The following is a 26723-nucleotide window of genomic DNA, read 5'->3' as shown; positions in this document are numbered from 1 at the left end:
TCTACAGAGAACACGTCTGGCCAACATTATAAGGCTGTCCACCAGTAAACCACTGATTCTTGCCAAGCCAGGTCCTTCACAAGGCCTGAAACCGCCATTTGGGCACTCCACACCACCCAGAAAAGACGTCTATTAAAACCAGCCTCGTGTAGTTTGAGTAGTGCTGAGGGTCAAAACTTGTAGTACGATAGTGCAGCTATCCACTGGTGGTGTTAGTTTGATTTTTCCTGATGTGCGATTTGGTTCGGTTCTGTAAAATCTGGTCACATATATAGTTACAAATACCATGTGTTTATGGACTCTATGCATGCCAAATTGTAAGTGATTTGGTATACATATATTTATATCTGTTATGGAGATATGACACAAAATACCTGGTGGCATCAAAAAACGAGTGTGGGGCAATTTCGTAGATTTCTGCTGCAAGCTACGAAGATCACCAATCCCAAGAAAACTATCTTATTTTGGTATGAAGCATACTACAGAGCAAGGTTAGTCCTTAAAACAGCCACAGATACACTGCAGCACTGCATTTCTTGTTCAATTGATTTCAATGTGCAATCATTCAGTTGCGTCACAAAATAAGCTTGATTTTGGAAATAATTATTAAAACTAAGCAGGTAGAAGTAGTACAATGGTATTAATGATTAAAAGAAACAACCTGGAGTAAGTGTTGGTATGAAATAAAATCTTTGCAGCAAAATTGTGTTACACTGCTTCAATCAAACTGTGTTTTCGAAAAAAACCAACAAAATCAGAACCTACTGCTTTAGTGCAAATTAATCCCCATAGCATAACATATCTTCACCGTAAATGTTGACTGATTTGATAAAACTGTTGAAACGTTACAGCCCAGCAAAGTTGAAATTACGAAATTGTCCCACGCACGAAATTGTCCCACCTTACGTTACTTGCAGTAGTACAGAAGAATCGAAGTGCAAACCATTTAGTTATGATTCGAAAGCAAACTACATGTAGCAAAAGCGAGATTGAGATACTCTAATAGAACAGTCAAAACATAATAGAACATTCGAACCATAATAGAACATTCAACTGCCAAGATACTCTAATAGAACAATCACCATACAGCTACGAATGAATTGCTCTAGCGATTCAGACCATTATAAGTCACTTTGTAGGGAGATCAGCTTAAAACCCATTCATCCTGCAGAAAGTTCAGCCACAAACAAATCACCTTGTACAGAGTTCAGCTACAAACAATTAAGTCACCCTGTAGAGATACTGTAAACCCCGGTTATTTGGCACACACGGTTATTAAATGCATATTGCTTGTTAAGTGCATATGAAGTACTTGCACTAAACACTTTCTGTTAAGCGCATATACCATTATTTACTCGATTTGTGTGGAACCCTCAAATAATACTGCGGTGTAATACTATTTGAAGGTCTTTATCCTTGTTTCTGAAAATAATTTTACTTGTACCACACCCTCGAATAGTACTGCACTATACTTTAGTAATTACTCTTAACTAGTACTCTCATACCTTTAGTATTTATCTCCATTTCGATTTAAGGAAGGCATTGTCCTAGTAAAACTTAAACGGCTGTCACATCATTGAAATTCTGGATATTATAGTAAATTGACCACATAGCATGAGATGTGACATGGTTGTGCTACAAGGGCTTGAGTGAAAGAAAGGTCTTGTATAGAGGAAGTAAGTAGCAACATTTTGTGATTGGTTTATAAAGCTATAATTTAGAAAAGCTATAGCAGAGGCAGGTTTAAAATATTAGTAGCTCACCCTTTAACAATACCGCAGTGCAGCTCTATTCGAAGGGCTTTATCCTTATTTTTGGACAAAAATAATAGTATCCCTGGGGCCCAAATCAAGTAAATACGGTAGTTCAGGAACGTAGGGAAGGGTGGTTCAGGAATCCCCCTGTGAAATTTAGACTTCTGCAAGTAGGATCCTAAACACACCATTTAGTGTGGCAGGACAAAATGAGTGAGTAATCTCTAGTAAAATAGTGTAATGGGCCAGCACAACAATTGATAAAGCTTGCATTCATCTCTCAGGGAAGGATTTACAGAGGTAACATGAACCCTCTTCAAAACTTGTTTATAAGATCGATGTACCCTGATAGAGCAGTCAAGTATACTCTATTAGAACATGCATGTAAATATCCATATTCATATGAAGTTTTTCTACAAAGCTGAGCATGATCTTACAATGCTATAGCTTTGATGTGCAGTGTTTAAAGATGTAGAACTCCAGTATATCACTTGTGTTATGCAAAATTAATGCATATTTGTATAGTTATAATTTTTGATTGCAAGTCATGACATTTGTATCAATGGATTTATGGTTCCTATACCAGTGCGATAACAATCACATACATATTACTATATGTGTCTCTATGTGTTATGCTGTCTGTTTCCACTAGGTAGCTTTATCTAGTACTAGCTTCATCCCAGGAGCACTTATATGCATTATAATTAATGTACTTTTTGCATAAAATATAGCAGTTTGCTTAGTTTTGATTCATTAAAATATTGAAAGTCTCTCAGCGGTTGGGGAAGCCCCCAGATTCCTGCTTCTGGTAACTCAGTACTTCTGGTGGAACCTCCCTTTAAAAAACCTTCACTATGCCCCTAGTAGTTAAAATCGCTCCTGCAAGCTTGTACTATGTCAAATGGTAGCAAAATGCCAATAGAACAAGCCAGAGGCATCACAGTACACTCAGATACTTCACCAGGCATGTGTCTAGCAGATACCACTTCCTGTATTAGCGATAACTGTGCCCGACTTTAAAGGACTGTTGTTTCCTCGAATGAAGCAAGCTATTTGACTGAATACTGGTAACTAAACCACTAGAAAAACGTGGTGGGCATGAGTAATATTTGCCTAGTAGAATCCTGTTACTATCACTTTTTAAGTGCATGCACTTAACAAGTGTAGTGTATTTCACAAATAATTCGTCCAAAAATTATAAGCGTATGCACTTAATAACCGGAGTCTACGGTATCAGCTAAAAACAAATCACCCTGTAAAGAGTTCGGCTAGAAAAAAAATCACCTGGTAGAGAGATCAGCTACAAACAAGTCACCTTGTAGACAGTTTAACTACAAACAAATCACCCTGTAGAAAATTCAGCTACAAACAAATCACCCTGTAGAGATAGATCAGCTAGACACAATTTACCCTGTAGAGATATTATTAGCTAGCAATGATTTACCTTGCATGCAGATTACCAGCTAGAACCGAGTCACCATGTAGAGAGTTCAGCTACAAGCAAATCACCCAGCTAGAGAAACAAACTGTAGATAGATCAACTACATACAAATCACACTGTAGTGAGATCAGCTAGTAAAAGTTACCTTGTAGTGTGGAGAGTTCAGCTACAAACAAATCAATCTGTAGAGAGTTCAGTTACCCTGCAGAGAAATTAGCTAGAAACAAGTTACGTACCTTGTAGAGAGTTCAGCTACAAACAAATTTGCCCTGCAGAGAGTCTCTTCAGCTACAAACAAATCAGCCTTAGAGAGTTCAGCTACAAATAAGCCACCCTGTAGAGAGTTCAGCTACAAACTTAAGAGAACAGCTAGCACCCTGTAGAGAGATCAGATAGAAATAACTTACCTTGTAGAGAGGTTAGTTCAAAGCAAAAGATCAGCTAGAAACAAGTCATCCTGTAGAGAGATCAGCTAAAAGAAGTTACCTTGTAGAAAATTCATCTACAAGAAACCACCCTGTAGAGAGCTCAGCTACAAACAAATCATCCTGCAGAGAGTTCGGCCACAAACAAATTACTCTGTAGAGAGTTCAGCTAGAAACAAGTCACCCTGTAGAGAGTCCAGCTACAAAATACATCCTTTAACAGATCACCCTGTAGTGAGTTCAGCTAGAAACAAATCTCCCTGTAGAGAGATAAGCTAGAAGAATTCACCTTGTAGAGAGTTTAGCTACAAAGAAACCACCCTGCAGAGGGTTCAGCTATAAACAAATCACCCTGTAGTGATTTCCGCTACAAACAAATCAGCCTTAGAGAGTTCAGCTACAAATAAGCCACCCTGTAGAGAGTTCAGCTACAAACTTAAGAGAACAGCTAGCACCCTGTAGAGAGATCAGATAGAAATAACTTACCTTGTAGAGAGATTAGTTCAAAGCAAAAGATCAGCTAGAAACAAGTCATCCTGTAGAGAGATCAGCTAGAAGAAGTTACCTTGTAGAAAATTCATCTACAAGAAACCACCCTGTAGAGAGCTCAGCTACAAACAAATCATCCTGCAGAGAGTTCAGCCACAAACAAATTACTCTGTAGAGAGTTCAGCTAGAAACAAGTCACCCTGTAGAGAGTCCAGCTACAAAATACACCCTTTAACAGATCACCCTGTAGTGAGTTCAGCTAGAAACAAGTCACCCTGTAGAGAGTCCAGCTACAAAATACACCCTTTAACAGATCACCCTGTAGTGAGTTCAGCTAGAAACAAGTCACCCTGTAGAGAGATAAGCTAGAAGAATTCACCTTGTAGAGAGTTTAGCTACAAAGAAACCACCCTGCAGAGGGTTCAGCTATAAACAAATCAGCATGTAGTGATTTCAGCTACAAAAAAATCACCCGTAGATAGTTCAGTTTCAAACAAATCACCCTGTAGAAATTTCAACCACAAATAAATCACCTTGTAGAGAGTTCAGCTACAAACAAATCACCCTGTAGAGAGATTAGCTAGAAACAAGTTCCAGAGATCAGCTAGAAGAAGTCACCCTGTAAAGAGTTCAGCTACAAATAAACCACCCTGTAGAGAGTTCAATTACAAGAAACCATCCTGTACAGAGTTCAGCTAGGAACAAGCCACCCTATAGAGAGATCAGCTAGAAATAAGTCACCCTGTAGAGAGCTCAGATACAAATAGATCATCCTGTATAGAGTTCATCTATGCACAGATCATCCTGTAGAATGTTGAAGCAGAAACAAGTCATACTGTAGAGAGACCAGCTAGAAGAAGTCACTTTGTAGAGAGTTCAACTTCAAAAAATACTCTGTGGAGAGTTCAGCCACAAACAAGTTACCCTATAGAGATACCAGCAAGAAACAAATCACCCTACATGTAGAAAGCTCAGCTAAAAATAGATCTCCCTGTAGAGAGTTCAGGTACTAACAGATCACCCTGTAAAGAGTTCAAGCAGAAACAAGTAACACTGTAGTGTGATCAGCTAGAATAAGTCACTTTGTAAAGAGTTCAGCTTAAAAAAACACTCTGTGGAGAGTTCAGCCACAAATAAGTTACCTTATAGAGATATCAGCAAGAAACAAATCATCCTACATGTAGAAAGCTCAGCTAAAAATAGATCTCCCTGTAGAGAGTTCAGTTACTAACAGATCACCCTGTAAAGAGTTCAAGTATAAACAAGTCACACTGTAGTGAGATCAGCTAGAAGAAGTCACTTTGTAGAGAGTTCAACTACAAAAACACACCCAGTGGAGAGTTCAGCCACAAACAAGTTACCCTATAGAGATATCAGCCAGAAACAAGTCACACCCTAGAGAGTTCAGCTACAAACAAATCATGCTGTAGAGAGTTTAGCTACAAACAGATCACCCTGTAAAGAGTTCAGCTATATACAAATCACCCCACCTGTAGAGAGATAAGCTAGAAACAAGTCACCTTGTAGTGGGTTCAGCTACAAAGAATCTATCCTGTAGATATTTCAGCTACAAAGAAATCACCCTGGAGAGAGTTAAGCTGCAAACAAATCACCCTGTAGAGAGATCAACTAGAAACAAATCGCCTTGTAGAGAGTTCAGCTACAAACAAATCACCTCCTGTAGAGAGATCAGCTAGAAAAAAATTACCTTGTAGAGAGTTTAGCTGCAAACAAATCAACCTGTGGAGAGTTCAGTTGCAAACAAATCACCCACCCTGTAGAATACAAGCAAATCACCCTGTAGAGAATCCAACTACAAACAGATAACTGTGTAGAGAGTCTAGCTATAGAAACAAGTAACCCTTTAGAGAGAATCCTGTAAAGAGTTCAGCTACAAGAAGATCACCCTGTAGAGAGTTCAGCTACATTTCAAGACACCCAATAGGGAGATCAGCTGCAAACAAGTTATCCTGTAGGGAATAATTGGCATGTAATAAATATATGTATATAATTACTCAAAAATAGTTGTAGTATTAAACATCTACATTAATTCTTTTCTTCTTCCTGTGGTAAAGAAAAAAGATAGGTTTAAGAAGCTCTAAAGCAAGCCATAGGCCAGCTTTGGTGTATACAAATACAAAAGGAAGTGATATCTAATCAAAAACAGCCAAGCTTTTAAAAAGGTGGGGCCCCCAAAAAAAGATGTAAAATCCAAGGTGGCGGCCAAGAAATGCAGGGGCGGATCCAGGGGGGGGGGCTTTGGGGGCTGAAGCCCCCCCCCCCCCTTCATATTTAGGCTTTACTTGATCAATATGCTGAGGGATTACAATGAAATTTTGTCTTAGCATAATTATATGATCACTAATAATACAAATACTCATAAAACCACCTTATAAACATCTTTCCAAGGTATTATCATTGGATTTATGCTAAAGTTTATGCAACAAGGACCCGGATCAGCATTGGAGATGTACAAGATCGAGATACTCTAATAGAGCAGTCAGCTAACTACTCTAATAGAAAATTCACTGGAAACATGTAGTTGGTTCTGTTATGGAATTTTTCCAAATCTGCCTGCACCTATACATACAATGAAGTGCATTGGTCTGTTTAAAAGGCTTCATTCATCTACTTGTGTAGTTAATATGTATGGCAATACTGTACTTAATTCAAGTACACAATTTTCATTGAAAATGCTCTCAGATTCAATCTTGTATTGTTCAAATTGCAAAATTTTCCGCTTTCAACATTATTATTCTAACATGCACCTATTCAGTGTTGTGCAATTGTGAGAGAGGTGCATCATGTACTTGGTTGCCTGTACCTACCCAAACTTTTCCATTAGCGAAATGCTTCAGAGAGCCATACCTATAATCTAAAGGCATGCAGTATATAAAATATCTACAGGCAGAAAATATTATGAATTTTATGTGAAAATGTCTCCGAATTGCAGTATTTTAGCATCTATTTTTCAAAATTTTCCTGGGGGGCATGCCCCCAGACCCCCCTAGTTTCCAGCATGCAAAGCATGCTGGGAAGTGTGCAAAGCACACCTCTACCCAAGAGATTAGTACCTTGAGTTAGTCCCCCCCCCCCCTTTCATAAATTCTAGATCCGCCCCTGAAATGGCTGTGATGGTAGGTTAATGGGAAAAGGCCATGGTGAAGAAAATGTGAAATCCAATGTAGCAGCCAAGGAATAGCTGTGATGATAGGTTAGGGGTAAAAAGTTTAATAACGACAATTTGGTGCCCAAGACCAAGCGGCACCAAATTCACCCGAATTAATTGTCATTATTAAAGTTTTTACCATTAACCTACCATCACAGCCATTTCTTGGCCTCAACCTTGGATTTCACTTCACATCTTTTTGGGGCCACACCTTTTTGTACAGCTTGTCTGTTTTCACTAGGTTTTTTTTGTTATTGTAGTTAATTATTTTACTTGTAATACGATTGTTTACTTGTATGCATGCACATGAGTTATGATGATTGATTTTTCTTATAACAAGTACCCTGTAGCAAACTGTATGAGTGTCCGAGGCCTTGATGTAACATGAATGAATAGATTTAGTACAGTATATTGGATAAAGAAGTGTACTCTCACTTTAGCCTGTTTTGAACCATTGATTTGGTTTAATTATTATTATTATTATTATTACTAGGCCCTGGGCAAATGCAACCAAGTACAATCACCAACGGGACAACCTACTAATGGGGCATGTACAAAGTGCATGGCCAACACAGTGTGTGTAGTAGGGTTGGGCGATATTGAATTTATGACATGCGATTATTGCATGAGCCATTTAATGCAATTATTGCAATATTGCATGTGAAAATTTAAACTCTACCATATAGTTTGCGAAGTCGTATGACTGCTTGTTTTCACTGAAAATTAGTTTACAAACATAAATTTTTTGCTAACGAGTTAACCTATTGACACAGTTAGCAATAATATGCACAAACTATATCAAATATAAGGCCTAGAAGAGACACAAAATAGATGATAAATGTGATAATTATTGCAAAATGCGATAAATATTAAAGGTAAAATACATGTGATAATGGTATTGCGAGCACTTGCTTAGGCGATATTGGTGATTTATTGAAATATTATCCAACCCTAGTGTGCAGGTAGAAAAGATGCACAGTAATACAATTCTAGGGGAATTGACTGGCACGTAAACATAAGGGATATATTAGTATGCAATTACAATCAGTGATTATCCGAACATGGAGATGTGAGAATGTGAGATTGCACTTTAAATTGTGAGAATCATGGTATTGAATTTTACGCCTACAAGCAGTAAAGCTTAAACATCCAACGAACACTTATTACATTAATTTTATGCAATTGTACACAATATTTGTGTTACATCATGTTTAAATGAGGATGGATCAGAGCGCTGGATTAAGATATGACTGGAGTTTCCAAAAGCAGACCACGGTAAGATTGGGATAAGAGCAGAGTATTTCAACTGTCTGTCACCTACAACTGATATCTTAGTTATGTATATATCTAATCCAAAACAGCCAAGCTGTAAAAAAAGTGTGCGGCCCTCAGAAAGGCTATGGTGAAAAAAGATGTGAAATCCAAGGTGGCGGCCAAGAAATGGCTGTGATGGTAGGTTGATGGTAAAAATTTTAATAACGACAATTCAGGTGAATTTTTGTGCCACTTCACAAAATTTACCTAAATTGTCATTATTAAAATTTTTACCATTAACCTACCATCACAGCCATTTCTTGGCCGCCACCTTGGATTTCACATCTTTTTTCACCATAGCCTTTCTGAGGGCCGCACACTTTTTTTACAGCTTGGCTGTTTTGGATTAGATTTCATTTCTTTTTGTATTTGTATACCCCAAAGCCGGCCTATGGCCAGCTTTGGGACTTTTTTAACCTATGTTTTTTCTTTACTACTGACAGGAAGAAGAAAAGATGAAGTAGATGTACTTTAAATATTTTATCAGTAAATGTACAAATTATATATACTGTATAATACATATGTGACCGGATTTGTGAAAAGGGGTCTTCCACACACATCCAATTTGCCAACTTTGACAATTGATAACTTCAGATTGGAAAGAGCTATTGCCTTGATATTTGGGCAGTGGTGAGCACCACTATAGCTGAATACATGGTGACATTTTCAGGTTAATATGTTACTTGAACACTGAGTTATGGTATCCAACGTTTACGGAATTGGATGTGTGTGGAAGACCCCTTTTCGCAAATCCGGTCACATATATTGATTACAGAAATCTCCATGGTGGTTTCTTTGTAACTGAACACTCTACAAGGTGACTTCTTCTAATTGCTCTCTCTACAGGGTGAATTGTTTGTAGCTGAACGATCTACAAGGTAACTTCTTCTAGCTGATCTCTCTACAGGGTGATGTATTTGTAGCTGAATTTTGTATAGGTGATTTGTTTGCAGCTGAGCTCTTTACAGAATGGTTTCTTTGTAGCTGAACTCTCTAAAAGGTAACTTCTTCTAACTGATCTTTCTATAGGGCAATTTGTTTCTGGCAGAATTTTCTACAGGGTGATTTCTTTGCAGCTGAACTCTCTACATGGTGGTTTCTTTGTAGCTGAACTCTCTACAAGGTAATTTCTTCTAGCTGATCTCTCTACAGGGAGATTTGTTTGTAGCTGAACTATCTACAAGGTAACTTCTTATAGCTGATCTCTCTACAGGGTGATTTGTTCGTAGTTGAATTCTGTACAGGTGATTTGTTTGCAGCTGAGCTCTTTACAAAATGGTTTCTTTGTAGCTGAACTTTCTCCAAGGTAACTTCTTCTAACTGATCTTTCTACAGGGTGATTTGTTTGTAGCTGAACTATCTACAAGGTAATTTCTTCTAGCTGATCTCTCTACAGGGTGATTTGTTTGTAGCTGAATTCTGTACAAGTGATTTGTTTGCAGCTGAGCTCTTTACAGAATGGTTTCTTTGTAGCTGAACTCTCTACTGGGTGATTTGTTTGTAGCTGAAATCCCTACAAGGTAACTTCTTCTAGCTGATCTCTCTACAGGGTGATTTGTTTGTAGCTGAACTCTCTACAGGTGATTTGTTTGTAGCTGAACTCTCTACAAGGCGATACTTCTAGGTGATCTCTCTACAGGATTCCTTATTTCTAACTGAACTCTCAACAGGGTGATCTGTTCATAGCTGAACTTTCTACTGGGTGATTTGTTTGCAGCTGAACTCTCTAAATGGTGGTTTCTTTGTAGCTGAACTCTCTACAATGTGACTTCTTCTAGCTGAACTCTCTACAGGGTGACTTGTTTCTAGCTGAACTCTCTACAGGTGATTTGTTTGCAGCTGAACTCTCTACATGGTGGTTTCTTTGTAGCTGAACTCTCTACAAGGTAACTTCTTCTAGCCGATCTTTCTACAAGGTGATTTATTTATTTATTTATTATTAATACTGTGCAGACCTCCATTAGGGAGTATAAAGCACAGATACATGCAAGAAAACAAAATGTACAACATTTTAGACTATATAGCTGGATTAATACAAAAATAGTCTACAATCCTTTTCTGAAAGTCATCTACATTGGTTGCTTCAATTGCAGTAGCTGGGAGGCTGTTCCATATTTTGATAGTGGCAGGGAAAAAAGAGTGCAAATAAATGTTTAAGTGGGCTGATACCTGTCTGAATCTGTGATTGAGTCTTTTGCAGCTGAACTCTTTACATGGTGGTTGCTTTGTAGCTGAACTCTCTAAAAGGTGACTTCTTCTAGCTGAACTCTCTACAGGATGATTTGTTTGCAGCTGAACTCTCTACGTGGTAGTTTCTTTGTAGCTGAACTCTCTACAATGTGACTTCTTCTAGCTGAACTCTCTACAGGGTGACTTGTTTTTAGCTGATCTCTCTACAGGGTGGCTTGTTTCTAGCTGAACTCTCTACAGGTGATTTTTTTGCAGCTGAACTCTCTACATGGTGGTTTCTTTGTAGCTGAACTCTCTACAAGGTAACTTCTTCTAGCTGATCTTTCTACAGGGTGATTTGTTTGTAGCTGAATTCTCTACAGGGTGATTTATTTGCAGCTTAACTCTCTACAAGGTGACTTCTTCTAGCTGAACTCTCTACAGAGTGATTGATTTTTTTGCAGCTGAACTCTCTACATGGTGGTTTCTTTGTAACTTAACTCTCTACAGGGTGATTTGTTTGTAGCTGAACTCTCTACAGGGTGATCTGTTCATAGCTGAACTCCCTATAAGGTAACTTCTTCTAGCTAATCTTTCTACAGGGCAATTTGTTTGTAGCTGAGTTCTCTACAGGGTGATTTGTTTGCAGCTGAACTCTACATGGTAGTTTCTTTGTAGCTCTACAATGTGACTTCTTCTAGCTGAACTCTCTACAGGGTGACTTGTTTCTAGCTGATCTCTCTACAGGGTGACTTGTTTCTAGCTGAACTCTCTACAGGTGATTTGTTTGCAGCTGAATTCTCTACATGGTTTATTTCTTTGTAACTGAACTCCCTGCAAGGTGACTTCTTCTAGCTGATCTCTCTACAGGGAGATTTGTTTGTAGCTTAACTCTCTACAGGTGATTTGTTTGCAGCTGAACTCTCTACATGATGGTTTCTTTGTAGCTGAACTCTCTACAAGGTAATTTCTTCTAGCTGATCTCTCTACAGGCCGATTTGTTTGTAGCTGAACTCTCTACAAGGTGATTTCTTCTATAGCTGATCTTTCTACAGGGTGATTTGTTTGTAGTTGAACTCTCTACATGATAGATTCTTTGTAGCTGAACTCTCTACAAGGTGATTTCTTCTATAGCTGATCTTTCTACAGGATGATTTGTTTGTACCTGAACTATCTACATGATGGTTTCTTTGTAGCTGAACTCTCTACAAGGTAACTTCTTCTAGCTGATCTCTCTACAGGACAATTTGTTTGTACCTGAACTCTCTCATGATTGTTTCTCTGAAGCTGAACTCTCTACAAGGTGATTTCTTCTAGCTGATCTTTCTACAGGGTGATTTGTTTGTAGCAGAACTCTCTACAAGGAAACTTCTTCTAGCTGATCTCTCTACAGGGAGATTTGTTTGTAGCTGAACTCTCTATACATGATTTGTTTGCGGCTGAATTCTCTACATGATGGTTTCTTTGTAGCTGAACTCTCTACAAGGTAACTTCTTCTAGCTGATCTCTTTACAGGGTGAATTGTTTGTAGCTGAACGATCTACAAGGTAACTTCTTCTTACTTATCTCTCTACAGGGTGATTTGTTTGTAGCTGAACTTTCTACAAAGAAACCTCTTTTAACTGAGCTCTGTACAGGGTGAATTGTTTGTAGCTGAACTATCTACAAGGTAACTTCTTCTAGCTGATGTATCTACAGGGTCACTAGTTTGTAGCTGAATTCTCTACATGGTGGTTTCTTTGTAACTGAACTATCTACAAGGTGACATCTTCTAGCTGATCTTTCAACAGGGTGATTTGTTTGTAACTGAACTCTCTACAAGAAAACTTCTTCTAACTGATGTCTGAACAGGGTGAATTGTTTGTAGCTGAACTCTCTACAGGGCGATTTGTTTGTAGCTGATCTCTATACAGGTTACTTATTTCTAACTGATCTCTTGAATTCTGTTCAGGGTGACTGCTCTATTAGGATGACTGCTCTATTAGAGTATCTCGATCTCGCACTTGCTACACCAAGTTGGATTTCGTGTTATAACTCCGTGGCTTTAAGTTTGATTCTTCTACACCATTGAAGAGCCTTTCTAAGATGATAACTCCATCTGTACAGCGATTTTCAAAGCATTACCCCAAGCGGTTTATTTGGTAGGCGTGGCAAGCATAATAATAATAAAATAAAAAAATTAGCTAATCTCGATTGCGTAATTGTTACACACTGTTGATTTTTGCGCTGTATCTTCCTGGTTTTTAGCTCGATTTCTTTCAAACCACAAAAGGTTTGAGGTTCAATAGTTAACCTATTCACCCACCGATTTTCAGCTTCTTCCCATACGCGGTTTACCCTGTAGGCGTGACAACATATTGGTGTTATTTTTCGTGCATAATTGCTCATAACTCTTTGCTTGTTTATGGTATTCCAGCCAAAGTTGGTACCGAGATGCGCCTTTATACCCCCCTTCTGTGTGCCAAATGTCAAGGCACTCGGATAACGCGTTCGCGTTTTATAGCAGTTTTTGTAAGTGTGCGAAAAGAGGAAGAAAAATAAGAAGAAAAAAAAACGAAGAAACTAAGCCAATTTTTGAAGTCGCATATCTCAGGAATGCCTGAAGCGATTTCGCTCAAATTTGGAATGTGGAGTACTGAAGTTGGAGGGAATGTACACAGCAAAATTTGTCTTGTTTCATCAAGGCAGCACAGAGCTACGGAGGTGCGAAAATTGCGTTTTCTTTCTTCCTGTCAATATACTCACGGGGTTGCGCGCCGGCTTCTTGGGCCGCACGACACACTACCGTGTGTCTTGATTTAACGTGAGCTGGGTCATTTGTACTACAATGATCACATGATGCCATGGATATGCTGCAAGACCAAAAAAAAAAATTTGGAGAACAAATGTGGCTGAAATACAATACCAGAATTTCACAGATATGTCAGTGTGTACAAGTCTATGGAGCATTGTTGATGGCAGTAGACATAATAATAGCAGTTAATAGCAAGCACAACCATGCACACAGCATTTATTAGCCTAAGGGCACATTTTGTGTATGTTGTGTTTGTTCTCTCCATCAGTGTTCAGTACATGGGATGCAATTTGGCAGTGAAGATTTTGGAGTTTTTTCAGGGCCCTTATCAATGATTAGTCTGGGCACTCCTGGCACTAAAAGGCTTCAGGTGGAGAGCTATGCATCATCACACAAACTCACCAGCTGGAAACTGCACCTTCTTTGCACAATGGCCTGCCAGGTGAGGCTTTCTCCCATCCCATACATGAATGTAGGTAGCCTAGTTACGCGAGACTAAAGAAGCAAGACTATCAAAGTGTTTTGACCAACACAAACTAACCTCCAGCAATTAGCAACTTACGATCATGTTGTTCATTAAGCAGCCATAGCAAACACTCATCTTCTAATCAAAATAGTCGCTGTTGCCCACTTTCAAACACAAATGACAGTAGTTCGATTGTCTAGAATCTGCCTGGTTAATTAGTAGTGAGCAGCACGTGCTAACTGTTTTGATCGACATTAAATAGAATCGTCATACATTTCTATCACCTCTACGAAAACACCCACCTATTATACAATTGTCTCTTCATACAACATGGATTCTAGTCCTGGTGGATGCAAAGCCTTAGGCCTTATAGTTTTCTCAAACATTATTTATTTATTTATTTATTCATTCATTCATTATCTATGACATACTTTTAACCACATTTTGTATTATCTTTAGTACTTGGTTGTATATTTATTATTATTATTATTATTAGGCCCGGGGCACATACAACCAAGTACAACCACCAATGGGGCAATCTACAAATGGGGCATGTACCAGCACAGTGTGTGTGGATGAAAAACAGTAAACATGAGTGATATATGCAATTACAATCATGAGGGCCTGCTACTATTACGTTGTATTGAATACCCGACCATGGAATACCACATAATGTATTGTCACCGTCCCTCCTGCATGATTATCACAAGTTGAGGTGCAAGTATATGCTCTCATATCTATGGTATTGAATCTCATGAGTCATGCATGCCTGCTAGCAATGAAGCTTATGCATCCATTAAACAGTCCTAAAATTATAATGTTTAATGAGGATGAATCAGGGTACTGGATTAAGATATGCATGGCTGCTGAAGTTTCCAAGAGCAGTTGTCAGTGATAAAAGAAGCAGGGTATTTCACTAGAAACTGTTATCTTACGTTTTTTTTTTAATATGAGCTGGGCCGTATGTCCTAAATTGATAACATGATATACTACAAGATGAAAGTACATTTACAGTGGTGTGGCAATGGCACAGTAATGGGAGATTCACAATACAGGAGATGCAATGCAAGTGATACAATGCAGGTGATACAAAAAACTGTATGCCTCGATCCATTTTCCTAGCTAGCATGAAGAATACAAGATAAAGGAAATGCAAGGCACAGAGGACAAGCATTCATCAGATCCTCAAAAGGCACATCCCACTGGTGAGTTTGCTATTGTGGCTAAATTGGTAGCTGTGTGCTGCCTCTGGCTTTGCAACTGTAGTCAGCAGACAGGCAGGCAGGCAGGCAGGCAGGCAGGCAGGCAGGCAGGCAGGCAGGCAGGCAGGCAGGCAGGCAGGCAGGCAGGCAGGCAGGCAGGCAGGCAGGCAGGCAGGCAGGCAGGCAGGCAGGCAGGCAGGCAGGCAGGCAGGCAGGCAGGCAGGCAGGCAGGCAGGCAGGCAGGCAGGCAGGCAGGCAGGCAGGCAGGCAGGCAGGCAGGGCAGGCAGGCAGGCAAAATTTCGAGATATGATGATTTTTAAAATTCTATATCCAGCCGCCTGTGTTTTCTTATTTTTTAATGCTGTTTTTGATGTTAGATGGACTAATATTATTCTATAAAAGTGTTTTTCGTCATGTAAGATGTTTCTAGGATGAATTTTACAGGCATCATTTTGGGGGGATCCCTACTTTAACAGTACTACCACACTGTTTGATATATACTTATAAATATGTACAGTACTGTAGGTGATAAAGAACCAAATTATTGTCTTCCAAGAGCTAAGTTCACCTAAACAGAATTTTACAGTTTTTAAGTGGACTTCAAGCCTGTAATTAACATTAACTGTATAAGTGTCATGTATAAATCATAATAACTGCCTTTGTTTCAAACCATCAACAATGTGTACACATATGTATTTGGCTACGTATATAATGTACAGCAGCATACTACTATATTTCTATAAATATAAGCTGCGAGAAATTTTCACAAGTTAAATTTTTGTGTTAAAAATTTTTCAACTGTGTCCTGGGGCGACAAAATTTTTTTAACAATGAATTGTGTAGCTTTATGCTTTATTACATTAATTCGTTAAAATTGTACTGTCCTTTTTGTATATTGGAGAAGCAGAATGACAAGCAGAGTGAAACTTAATTGTGGCATCTCCATTCTATAGAGGCTGCACGAGAGATCGAGCCCCTGATTCAGAGTTGTCCGTCGCGAACTCAAGCAGTGGGCTGGAGTGGAATTACTGTAGCTAGAAGCTCATTCCATCATATTTGTATATATACTTCATTTAATGTGTCCTGTTACTGCGTGTAGTAGCTGTCTATCATGGTATGGCATCATTGCAAATGCCGGCTATCGCTGGTGATGAAATAGAAGAAAAAAGCTCTCCCCTAGGATGAAGGAGGCCATTCTTGTTTTATTAAAATACTGCAACAGAGACATACTCTTGAAATGCCAATGGCTAAGCTTCGATCCAGGTGGTCAGAAAGCAGTAACCGATTTCATTCAGCTTCTCTAATATTACGTTGGCAAAAATTGTTGCGTCATTAATTTTCGTCAGATGCTACAGTACCTTCAATGGAATATTTTTAACAGTTTATAAATATAGAAATACATTACTTTTATAATATCATGTTGCTAACAATACTTGTACAATCTAATACTTGTACAATCTAATACTGTTTCTTTTCTGCAGACTATCGTTATAAGCATGAAAATTTTTTACCAGGTAAGTAATCACATATGGTGCACATTCCTGTAATATTTAAAGCTACTCGTTGTATATAGCAAAAAAACAAGATCTTGTAGCATTTGGAGGAATCAAATTTGACAACAGAATTAATGTATTACTGCAAATCTTCTCATTGTACAATTTCTCTACTCCAGTTTGCCATCTGTATGGATGTACACGTTGCTTTGGTCCTAGTTTAGTAGAAAACAGTGTCACAAGAGCCCTTAGTGGTGACAGAATCTATTTAGCAGATAGTGGCAAGGTAGTGGCCACTGCAGTATTAACGCTTGCTGGGAGAATGCCAAGTGACTACAGTCTTATCCTGATGATGAATCCATTTGCAAGTCATTCTTTTGTGTACTATGCAGCATCTGTTGACTTTGTGGGTGATCATTTACAGCAGCTGCATTCAAATGATCAGACTATTATCCAAATTATTGCCTTAACCAATAGTACAGAAGTTAGAATAGCTCCAAATACTGGTATTATAATTAATAAATATGCAGTCCAAAGGGGAGAGGAGTACATTATAACTCTAGATGTTGGAAAGTCAGTGATGATTACCAGTAGTGAAGATCTTACTGGTTCTAGAATAACTGCTAATAAAGCAATATTACTTTATTCTGGTCATTATTGTGCTACAAGTAGTACTGACAATTGTTCAGTTCTTATTGAGCAAATTCCTCCATTCAATTCATGGGGGAACAGTTTCATATTACACACCAATGTCAGTGGGTTGATAGGAAACATGTTCAAGTTGATATCATCTGATATTGGTGCTAGTGTGTCAATTAACTGTACTAGTGATGGAATCAACTATGAGAGTAACAACTATCATCTTGGCTTTAGACAACACCTTGTTTTATCCATTACTCATCATCACTGCATAGTTAACTCTGATGAGAATATTCTGATCATACAATTCATAGATAGCAGTCAGCCACCATTAGACACCTTCATGACTATCATACCAGCAATTGACCAGTTTGAAGATTACTATGTAATGAATACCAACAATAGTTATGTTGTGTTAACTGTTGTGGGAACTAATCCTAATATTATTCCCATATTACTTGATGATAATCCTGCGACTGTCAGCTGGGAGGTATTTATTCTAAATGAAAGTGTATATTATTATGGAGTACTACAACTACCTGCTGGTAGACATACACTAACCTTCTTAAAAGGTGTTGTTAACTTTGGAGCTATCATATATGGATCTAGTGGGACTGATACATATGCACTTCCAGCTGGAATGAAACTTGATCTAGCTACTGACCTACCATCACAAGGTATGTTGAAATCTGTTATGCAAACTACATCTTATGTGTACACTATTCTCCAGCTCCTTCACCAGTTCAAGGTGCTGTAGTAATGCTAGTTGATGGAATGATCAATGTCACATGGACACCTCCAGTTGTTCCTAATGGGATCGTTTACCAGTACATTGTACAGAGAGTCAATTCTAGTGGGAAATTTTATCATCATGTTCCAGCTAACCAACACACAATATCACTACCCTACTTTAACAGTGCTCTTGTGTTTGTAGCTGCTGTTAATCTCTATGGTCAGGGTGTCTTCAAACTTGCAGTGCCTAAAGGTATGCAAAACAATTAACAATTTTTGATGTGAGTAAAACTACACACATTGTGATGTATATTTACAGTGCCTTGCCAACCTTCTCCATGCATTAACAGTGGTAACTGCAGTGTAGTCAATACCATCAACCAGGTGACATACAACTGTACCTGCAGTGAAAGGTTTTTTGGACGATTCTGTGAAAAGAGTCAAAAAGTATGACTATGTTTGTTTGTACAGAGCATGTACAAGTAGTAAATGACTTGTGTTGTCTTAAATGTTTAAGAAAGCTTTCATACTTACAATATTATAACTTGAGTTTATTGTAATACACTTACACCTTATGTATGTACATATGAATGTGTCATTTCTTTTCTGTATAGCTTTATCCATTTGGACCAGCAAGCTATGACATCACTTTACGAAAATATTCACCGTATTCATCTGTTTTGTTATCTGAAGATTTTGTTTTTGATGGTGCAGCCACTCGTCAAGTATATGTATGTTGAGTGTTATACGTTTATTGTAATTATACAGTATATGCTATCAAGACACATGTAAGATAGTGTGTTGTGCACCCAAGTACGGGTGTGCGACAGACAAGTGTGAATTTTACAGGAACTTAGAAAATGCTATTTTATGCATCTGTAGCTCAACAGTGCCTGCCTAGAAATTAACCAGTTTTGCTGTGGTAATTCCGTCAGGGTGGGGCACCTTTCTGTTTCAAATTTGAGCTGAATCCACCAAGCCATCTGTCTCTTTAAACTTCGTCTTAGCCCCTTCATATTTTGTTCTTATCCTTCTTTTCGCAACACTTAGAAAAATTTCTATAATGCATGCATGCTTTAGTCAATTTTCTTCTAATTTGGAAGGCAGTAAAGATGTAATACAGCTCATTTACAGTCCACCTTTTGTACACATTGGTTAAAGAACAAGGGAGTTATGTGCAATTTTTGACAAATTGCAGCAGCGGGTTTTTTTTGTCAAGGCCAAAGGGTAAACCGTTTGAAGGAATGACTTGAAAATTGGTCTATACATGGAGTAACTATCATAGAGCAAACCTTTTGTGGCTTGAATGAAATCACACCAACAGTCATGGAGTTGCATGCTTTAGTCAATTTTCTTCTAATTTGGAGGGCAGTAAGGATGTAATACAGCTTGTTTACAGTCTACCTTTCGTACACATTGGTTAAAAAACAAGGGCGTTATGTGCGATTTTTGACAAATTGCAACAGCAATTTTTTTTGTCAAGGCCAGAGGGTAAACTGCTTGAAGGAATGACTTGAAAATCGGTCTGTACATGGAGTAACTATCATAGAGCAAACTTTTTGTGACTTGAAAGAAATCACACCAACAGTCATGGAGTTATAGCAAAAACGCCAACTTTGTGTAAAAAGCACACGATCAAGTTTTGTTAATAAAAAGTATTGTCTCACCTACCGGAAAACTAGTGTATAGAATCAGCTGAAAATAGGTAGAGAGGTAGGTTAATTGATTTACAACAAGCTTTCAGTGGTTAATAAGGAATCAGATAAAAACCACATACCTAAGTCAAATGGGTGTAACTAGTGCACGACTGAGATACTGTGCTCTAATAGTGCAGTCACCCTAATAGAACATTCAGCTTCATAATAAATCTCTATTAGAACGTTCAGTTGCAATCAAGTCACCATGTAGAGAGTTCAGCTATGAACAAGTAACCCTGTAGATAATTCAACTACAAACGTGCAGAGAATTCAGTATTAAACAAGTCACCCTAAAGAGATTTCAGCTACAGAAAAGGTTACTCTTTAGAGAGTTCAGCTACAAAAAAATCATCTGGAGACAGTTTAGTTACTGTACAATAAAGTCATCCTGTAGAGACTTCAGCTACAAACAAATCACCCTGTGGAGAATTCAGTGACAGTGCAAACAAGTCACCTTGTAGACAAAAGTTCAGCTACAACAAGGTATTCAGACCAGCTACAGGGTACATAGAGAGATCAGCCAGAAACAAATCACACTCTAGAGAGATCAGCTAGAAATAAATCAGAGAGATCAGCTAGAAACAAGTCACTATGTAGAGAGAGTTCATGTAGCTTTAAGCTAGTCACCACATACGTACAGTAGAGAGATCAACTAGAATCAAGTCACCCTGGGGAGAGTTCAGCTACAAACAAATCTTAGTGGAGAGATCAACTACATTTCAAATCACCGTGTAGAAAGATCAGCTTCTGTAGAAACAAGTCACCCTGTAGAGAGTTCAGCTAGAAACAAGTCACTCTTTAGAGAGTTCAGCTAGAGTGTTTCAGCTAGAAATAAGTCACCCTGTGGAGAGTTCAGCTACAAACAAGTCTATCAGTAGGTAGATCAGCTAGAAGCAAGTTATCCTGCAGAGTTCATGAAATCACCCTGTAGAGAGATCAGCTAGAAACAAGTAACCCTGTAAAGAGATCAGCTACATTTCAAATCACCCTGTAGAGAGTTCAGCCAGAAAGAAGTCACCCTATAGAAAAATCACCTAGAAACAAATCACCCTGTAGAAAGATTAGCTAGAAACATTTCACCCTGTAGCACATTCCAATCACCCTGTAAAAAGATCAGCTTGAAACAAATCACCCTGTAGAAGGATCATGCAGTTAGAAACAAGTCACACTGTAAAGAGATCACCTAGAAACAAATCACACTATAGAAAGATCAGCTTGAAACAAATCACCCCATAGAAGGATTAGTTAGAAACAAGTCACTCTGTAGAAAGATCAGATAGAATGAAGTCAACCTGTAGAGAGTTCAGTTAGAAAGAAGTCACTGATCAGCAAGAAACAAGTCGCCCTGTAGAAAGATCAGCTAGAAACAAATCATGCTGTAGAGGGATCAGCTAGAAAAAAATTGCTCTGTACAGAGATCAGCTGGAAACAAGGCACTCTGTTGAAATATACTTCAAGCCACCCCGTGGAGACTCCAGCTACAGTCAAATCTCTCAGTAGAGGGATCAGCTAGAAACAAATCACCCTGTACAGTATTCAGTTAAAAACAAATTACTCTGTAGAGAGATCAACTATAAACAAGTTAACCTACAAAAGGTTCAATCACCTTGTAGAGAGATCAGCTAGAAACAAGAAACCTCAGCTCAAAAAAATCACTCTGTATAGAGATCAGGTTACTCTGTAGGGAGTTCAGCTAGAAAGAAGCCACCCTGTAGAGAAATCAGCTAGAAACAAGTCACTGTGTATATAGAGAGATCAGGTCACTCTGTGGAGAGATAAGCTACATTTCAAATCACCCTGTAGATATTGAAATAAATCACTCTATAGAGAGATCAGTTAGAAATAAGTCGCCCTGTAGAGAGTTCAGCTTGAAACTAATTACCCTATAGAGAGGTCAGCTAGAAACATATATGTCACCCTGTAGAGAGAACAGCTAGAAACAAGTCACCCTGTAGGGATTTCAGCTAGAGAACATGTCACCTTGTAGAGAGTTCAGTTGCATAACAAGTCACCTGTGGAGAATTCACTTATACACTGTACAAGAAATCTATCCTGTAGAAAGTTCAGCTATCTTGCAATTCCTTCTGTAGATAGTTTAGTTAGGTTATGAGTCATTCTGTGTTGAGTTCAATTGCAACCATGTAGTCAAAAGTGCAGCTATATTATGAGTCTCCCAGTAGAAATTTCAGCTATATACACATTTCCTTGTAGAGTATTCAGCTGCAAACAGTTCAACCTCTGTGACTTAATTTTTATTATCAATCAACACAATTGTGTATTAACTGATAATATTGCCTAAATGTACATTTAGCTAAAAATCTTCTCCCTCATAATAATCTTCTCCCTGTAGTAAAGAAAAGGACAAGAAAAAAAATACAATTACCTAAAGCTGGCCATAGGCTGACTTTAGGTATACAATTGCAAAAAGAAGTGATATCTAATCAAAAAAAAAAGCCAGGCTGTTAAAAAAGAGTATGGCCTCCAAAAAAGCCAGGGTGAAAGAAGATGTGAAATACAAGGTGGCAGCCAAGAAATTGTTGTGATGGTACGTCAATGGCAAAAACTTTAATAATGACAATTCAGATTAATTTGATGCCGAATCCTTGGAGGAGGCAATGCAAATTCACCTGAATTGTGGTTATTATTTTTTTTGCCATTAATATTAACCTGCCATCACAGCCATTTCTTGGTGGCCACCTTTGATTTTCACATCTTTTTCACCCTGGCTTTTTGGAGGCCGCACCCTTTTTAAAGCTTGAAAGCTTTTTAATTAGATACTATACTTTCCTCACCAGTGTGTTGTTAACAGAAAGAACAATAACTCAATTCTCTCACAAGTGCAGCTCTGTGCTACCTTTATAATTTTGTTGTGAATTCCCTCCAAACTTCAATAATAATTGTGCTAAGCATTCCTGAAATATAGGCACTCAAATTTTGACTAATTTTCTTTATTTTTCCTTCATTTTCTCCTCTTTTTGCATGCATACGAACACTGCAAACCAATACAATAAGAAGGTTGATACGTACCAATTGTGGTTTGAATACCATAAGTGATTGCAGAGTTAGAGCAGTGTTAATACTTTTTGATGTAAAGAATCAATTTAATTTGTTGTCATGGCTACAGAACAAGCCATGTACTGTACATTAATGAATTGAAAATCAATATGTGGATAGGTTAACCCTGCATCTTAAACTTTTGTGGTTTGAAATAGCAGCCACAGAGTTATATGATATGAAAATCAAGAATTGATAGCACTAGCACAATTTAGAGAATCAGATTTGTAAAAATATATAAGACAAACCACTTATGGTAGTGAGGTGAATATCAGTGTAAGGATAGTCTATCCATCATAACTTGTGGTTGAAAGTGAATCAGAGTGACAGGTACAGAGTTATAGTATAATGCTAATGCCAAGCATGTGTAAAATGAATGACTGAGAACTGAGATATTCTAATAGAGCAGTCACCAGACATTCAATACTTAAAACTTAAGTGTAAAGCTTACACTGTTATTATTAAATGATTGGCATTAACATCATTGTAGCCATTTTTTGGCTACAACAAAGGCCAAAAGGTCAATAATCGATTATATAATTGGTTTCACAACTGTGGCTCAGTGGTTCAGCTCAACTATGGCTCAGCTTTAGAAGGCTCATAATAATTGTGACCAGATTTACGAAAAAGGGTCTAATAGCCTTTCCAAATTTCCAAGTTTGACGAGTCATACCTCAACCTGTGTTTAACCTATTGTCTTAAAATTACATCCAGGAATAGTGCTATGTTAGGAGTATACGTTGACCAAATCTCAGGTTGGAACCATACACACAAGTCACGTTATGGATTGCCAAGTACATGCTATTGGAAAGGATATAAGACCCCTTTTCGCAGATCCAGTCACATATAATCATTGGTTTTACAACTATTTTTCACTCTGTTTTTTTGGGGCTCACTACATTTGGTATAGATAAGCTAATCTAATCAAGCTGTAAAAAAGGGTGCGGACTCCAAAAATGCCAGGGTGAAAAAAGATGTGAAATCCAAGGTGGCGGCCAAGAAATGGCTGTGATGGTAGGTTAATGGCAAAAAAATCAGTAACAATAATTCAGATGGATTTGTGTTGCCTCCTCCAAGTTTCACTAGGATTCAGCACCAAATTCACCTGAATTATTGCTATTAAATTTTTTGCAATTAACCTACCATCACAACCATTTCTTGCCCGCCACCTTGGATTTTACATCTTTTTTCACCCTGGCATTTTTGGAGACCGTACCTTTTTTTACAGCTTGGCTGTTTTTTGATTAGATATCACTTCTTTTTGTAATTTCATACCTAAAGCCAGCCTATGGCCAGCTTTGGGTATTATTTTTAACTTGTCCTTTTCTTTTCTATAGGTATTGGATATGATGAAAAATCTTTTAAAATTGTTTGCATGTATACTATAAGGGGTGGTCCACAATTTTCTGCTTTTTTGTGAGCATACAAACCGTACGCTAGGGGAGGGGGTAAAATTGCATGTACGCTTTTTAAAAATGCCAATCACGTGAGTTGGCAAGAAATCCGAATGCAGTGATAAGGCTCTAGCATGACTCTAGTAGGGAACTTCTACTGCTACTTAATTAATGCAATTCAGTGTCCAATTAAATTGCAGACTACAGCGAGCTGATGCTGCTAATGCGTGGGCCCAAGCCAACACATGATTGGATGAAATGGTGTGCTTTGGCGAACTCTGGAAAACTAGGTTTAACTACCAATGAAAAGAAGCTTTATTAGCTAAAGGAAAGACAAAGATGAAGCTCATTGAATCTACAGATAAGACGGTTATCAGCGTGATAACACGTACTACAGGCTTTATATACTTTTATAACAGCACTTACTTTTCTTTCTCTTTAGCTTTAGCTTTAGTCTAGCAATTAACACTGATAAACAGCTACAATTGAATAGCATGTAGCTACACTGCTTGTTACTTTTGTTTTGGTGTTGTTGTTTTGGTTTTAGGAAAACTACTAGTGGGTATGGGAGGCTGGATTATGTGGGTGCTAATTTGTTTACACTACATAGTTGTGGGTTGCCCATAGAGAAAACCTGTCTCTACAGAATGTACCCACATCTCCTGACTCCAGACTATGGTGAATACCCAACAAACTAGTACTGTTGTTGCTACTACCAGTGATGGAATGGTTTTGTATGAACACATTGAAGATAGCCAAGAACTGTTTCTATGATGTGTATGTACACATTTGCAAATGTGCATCAGGTACCAATGCCCGCTCTGGAGGAACATTTCTTTCAGGGTATTAGCTTCAAAAGCATCAAAATGATAAGATGCCTAAAAGACAAACAAATACCAGACATGAATTTTAAAAAGTATCCGTGTGTTTGTTCTGTTATACAATACATCCATGTGTCAACATTTATACAGTGCACTTTGGGGTGGGGGAGGGGGTTAGAAAAAATAGTACTCTTTGTACGCTTGCAAAAAAGCAGAGAATTGTGGACCACCCCTAACAATATTATTCAGTATTAATTACAATATTGTGTTAATCTAATATAGCTGAATACTCTACAGGGAAATGCATATGTATTTAGCTGCTATTTCTACAGGGAAACTTGCAATGTATGTAGCTGTACTCTTAGACTACATTGTGAACAGTTTGTAGTTGAATTCAGGAGAGAGTGACTCATAACCTTACAGAATGAATTGCAAGATAGTTCAACAGGATTATTTTTTTAGGTGAACACTCTACAGGGTGACATGTTTCTAGCTGAACTCTCTACTGAGTGACTTGATTCTATCTGATCTCTCTACAGGGTGATTTGTTTCAAATTATTCTTCTACTGGGTGACTTGTTTCTTGCTGATCTTTCTACAGAATGTAGTTGATCTCTCTACACGGTTACTTGTTTCAAGCTGATCTCTCTCCAGGGTAACTTGTTTCTAGCTGATCTCTCTACAAGATAACTTGTTTCTATATACAGTAGCTTATTTCTCTACAGGGTGACTTTGTAACTTCTTTCTAGTGAACCCTCTACAGGGTGATTTGTTTCTACCTGTCACTAAACAGAGTGATTTCTTTTGAGCTGATCTCTAGGGCTCTTCTTTCTTGCTGATCTCTCTACAGGGTGACTTTGAAAAATAGTTGGACTCTTTGCAGGGTAACTTATTTCTAGCTGATCGTTCTACAGGATGATTTGTTTTTAACGGAATACTGTACAGGGTGATTTGTTTCTAACTGCTGAGAGATTTTTTTGTAGCTGACCTCTCCATAGGGTGACTTAAAATGTAGTTTGACTCTCTATAGGTTGATTGAGCTGATCTCTCTACAGGGTCGCAGGTTTCCAGCTTATCACTCTACAGGGTGATTTTTCTATTAATCTCTCAACAGCGTGATTTGTTTCTAGCTGATCTTTCTGCAGGGTGATATTTTTCTAGGTGATCTCTCTACAGGGTGAATTGTTTCTAGCTGATCTTTCTACAGGGTGATTTGTTTCTAGCTGAACTCTTTGCAGGGTGACTTGATTCTAGCCGATCTCTCTACAGGGTGACTGGTTTCTAAATAATCCTTCTACAGGGTGATTTGTTCCAGTTGAACTCTCTACAGGATGACTTGAAAAGTAATTGAATTCTATACTGGGTGACGTGATCAAGCTGATCTCTCTACAGGGTGGTTTATTTCTGGCTGATCTCTCTACAGGATGATTTGTTTCTAGCTGATCTCACTACACAGCAGCTTGTTTCTACTGAGCTCTATACAGGGTGACTTGAAATGCTAAACTCTCTGCAAGGTGACTTGTTTCCAGCTGATTTCTCTTCAGGGTGAACTGTTTCTAGCTGATCTCTCTACTGAGAGATTTATTTCTAGTTGATACTGTATCTCTACTGTGTGACTTGTTTACAGCTGATCTCTCTACAGGGCAACTTGTTTCTACTAAACTTTCCAC

At 38.2% G+C, this 26723-nt stretch overlaps 2 protein-coding genes across 4 annotated transcripts in view; both read left to right on the top strand.

The window, feature by feature from the left end:
- LOC136265857 (uncharacterized) overlaps positions 1-26723 on the top strand; it is a 425715-nt gene that overhangs the window by 188039 nt on the left and 210953 nt on the right. The gene's annotated exons all lie outside the window — the stretch shown is intronic.
- The window catches only part of LOC136265875 (uncharacterized), an 83836-nt gene that overhangs the window by 41400 nt on the left and 15713 nt on the right, over positions 1-26723 (top strand). Inside the window, exons 13-17 of the mRNA XM_066060817.1 lie at positions 16706-16738; positions 16798-18033; positions 18087-18341; positions 18408-18535; positions 18703-18819. Of these exons, the coding sequence (XP_065916889.1) occupies positions 16706-16738; positions 16798-18033; positions 18087-18341; positions 18408-18535; positions 18703-18819 (1769 nt within the window). The remainder of the gene's footprint in view (positions 1-16705; positions 16739-16797; positions 18034-18086; positions 18342-18407; positions 18536-18702; positions 18820-26723) is intronic.

Source organism: Dysidea avara, chromosome 1, assembly GCF_963678975.1.
Source record: "Dysidea avara chromosome 1, odDysAvar1.4, whole genome shotgun sequence".
In the NCBI taxonomy this organism is placed as follows: Eukaryota; Metazoa; Porifera; class Demospongiae; order Dictyoceratida; family Dysideidae; genus Dysidea; species Dysidea avara.
The sequence above is the reverse complement of the archived record's forward strand: the minus strand, read 5'-3'. Positions and strand labels throughout refer to the sequence as shown.